The sequence below is a fragment of the Physeter macrocephalus genome, unplaced genomic scaffold (genome assembly GCF_002837175.3).
Source record: "Physeter macrocephalus isolate SW-GA unplaced genomic scaffold, ASM283717v5 random_770, whole genome shotgun sequence".
NCBI lineage: Eukaryota > Metazoa > Chordata > Mammalia > Artiodactyla > Physeteridae > Physeter > Physeter macrocephalus.
This window is the reverse complement of record NW_021146056.1, coordinates 20,219-22,718: the sequence shown is the minus strand read 5'-3', so window position 1 is coordinate 22,718 and position 2,500 is coordinate 20,219. Positions and strand designations below refer to the sequence as shown.

At 56.2% G+C, this 2,500-nt stretch overlaps 1 protein-coding gene across 1 annotated transcript in view; it reads right to left on the bottom strand.

The window, feature by feature from the left end:
- Positions 1-2,500, bottom strand: part of PKNOX2 (PBX/knotted 1 homeobox 2) — a gene marked incomplete at its 5' end in the record, with an annotated part of 33,514 nt that overhangs the window by 19,872 nt on the left and 11,142 nt on the right. The window contains 2 exons of the mRNA XM_028486267.2: positions 395-492; positions 933-1,062. Coding sequence (XP_028342068.1) covers positions 395-492; positions 933-1,062 — 228 coding nt within the window. The remainder of the gene's footprint in view (positions 1-394; positions 493-932; positions 1,063-2,500) is intronic.

Below are 2,500 nucleotides of genomic sequence, written 5' to 3'. Positions count from 1 at the left end.
ACTCAGAGGCTCAGAGAGGTTAGGTGACTTATCCGAGATAGCAGAGTTAATGTCAGACTCGGGCCTCTGACTTCAGATCTTCTCACTCCCACCCTGGCCCCCTTGTGTACGCTCTACCCCACTGAGCTACAGAGTGGCTCGGAGTGTAGACCAGGAACAGGAAGTGCAGGATCCCTCGGTGTAATCCCGAGAGGCAGCAAAATCCCAGTTGATAAAACCTTTCCAACACCCACCTTCTTTTCTGTCAAGTGGGGGTAATGATACCCCTTAGAGGAATAATGAGAACGTAAGGAGTTACTGGTGTAAAGTGCCCAGCAGGCAGTAAAGCGTTACAGTTGCCCTCCCCCAAACCCATGCACATATGCACACACCTACACTGTACACACACACTCACCTGTGTGTTCTGGATCTGGATGGCTCCCTGGGGGATTGCTTGGGTGACCACCTGACCCTGGGAGGTTACCATGGTAACCGGCTGGTATAAGGCTCCACCTGAGGAGACAACCACTTTTGGAGTCCCCTGCCATAGGGGTGGGTAGGAGCGAGGGCAAGCAGGGTTCCCAATGCCCTTGGCACTCACGTGTAAACACCCTCTACTCTGGAGGCATTCAGCCCCTGTGGAGGAGGGGTGGGATGGGGATGGGGTCCAGAGAATAGAGTCTCTCTGTGTGTTTGGCGGAAGGGTCTCTGACGGGCTTATGAGACTTTGACCCAAATTTGTTCCAAACCACCATCATCAGGTCTTGCTAACCATCCATAAGCTTACAGAACACTTTAGTCAAGAAACAAACGCAGCTGGAAGCCCCTCCCTCGGCAGGGGGCACCTCTCCCATTTCCTAGGACGTTTTGTTCAGTGCCCTGCCCCCCAACCCTGGAATTCCCTCAGGGCCACCCTCCTCCCAGGGGTGTTCCCCACAATCCGCTGCACAGACCTGACACCACTTGTGAGTTGACAGTTGTCATGGCGATGTTGCCCTGCTGGAGCGCTGAGGCTGGGACCACAATCCCCTGGGGGTTATTGGAGACTCCAGACATGGAACTGGGGGAATTCTGCAGGAGGTCCTGGCAGTAAGGGAGGCGTGGTTTGTGACAATGCCACTAAGAGCTTAGATGCCACAGCCCCAAATTTCTCCTCTCCCCTCCCCCTTCCTGCCTTCCCTCCTCCCTTTTCCTGCTCCTCCCAGACACAAAGCCGGAAAGCAATTCTCATGGCTCCCTAGAAAGTGTGAATAAGAAGGCTCAATCTGAAAAAAAACCAACCAACAACAGTCATGCATTTAGCCATTCCACTCCCCTGCAAACCTGAGACATAAATTATCCCATAAACCAGTGGCCCTCACCTTGGCTCCACTTTGCAAGTTCCAGCTTTGGTACCTAGGTTCCATCCCGGGCGATTCTAATTTAATTGGTCAGGGGTGTGGCCAGGGCTTTATGGGGTGGGGGCGGGTGTTTAAAGCTCCCCAGGTGATTCCAACCCGAGGCCAGGGCTGAGAACCAGGCTTCACCTGCTCAGCACCTCCTCATCCTTCACACAGTTGTCTCCAGATGCCCCACCCCCACCCCAGGGCCTCGCTTCCCCGTACCTGTATCGCAGCACTTATTACACCAAGATCCACATAAAGTGGCCTCCGACATATTCTCTTTGTATCCTTAGCACGTAGTTTAGGGCCTGACACATCCCGGCTACTAAAATATTTGCTAAATAATAATAAAAAATAGCCGCCTGGCCTCTTCATAACCCGTCTTCCAGGAATCTCACATGAGCCTCCCCTCAGCCAGCCTCGGGCACATTTCATCGGCTGCTTCCTTTCCCTCACGCCCCCAACACAGAGCCCACCACGGAGGTCCCCTCCGCCCCACACTGTCACTGCCTGCCCGTTTCCCCCAGACAATCCAAAGCAGCTAAGAAAACCATTTTTCCCCCCTGTACCCTCATCATTGCCACCTAAGGGCTGGGCTAAGACCGCTTAGACTTGATTGTAGAGGGACAGGAGGGAGGCTCGGCCGTGGGTCTCCAAGAAGGGCAGTAAGGCTTCCCTGCTTGGCGTCCGGGCGCTCTGCTCTGCTCGGGAGGGCTTGTGAGGAAGGAATTGGGTGTGAGAGGTCGGGGTCTCCAGGCTTCATCTGGAGACAGCGAGGCAGGCACGAATGAGGTGTAGTGGAGGGAGCCCGAGGAGACCCACCAGGGTTGCTTAGCACCCAGCCTCCGGTGCCCCCGACCACAGGTCCACGTGTAAAAACAGGGCTTGAACCGGGTAACCTGCCCAAAAGGCCAGCTGGAAGGAATTAAGCAGGAAAACGGCCAAGGAAATAGGGGGAAAAGGAGGCCTCTCGGGCTTCCCTGGTGGCGCAGTGGTTGCGCGTCCGCCTGCCGATGCAGGGGAACCGGGTTCGCGCCCCGGTCCGGGAAGATCCCACGTGCCGCGGAGCGGCGGGGCCCGTGAGCCATGGCCGCTGAGCCTGCGCGTCCGGAGCCTGTGCTCCGCAACGGGAGAGGCCA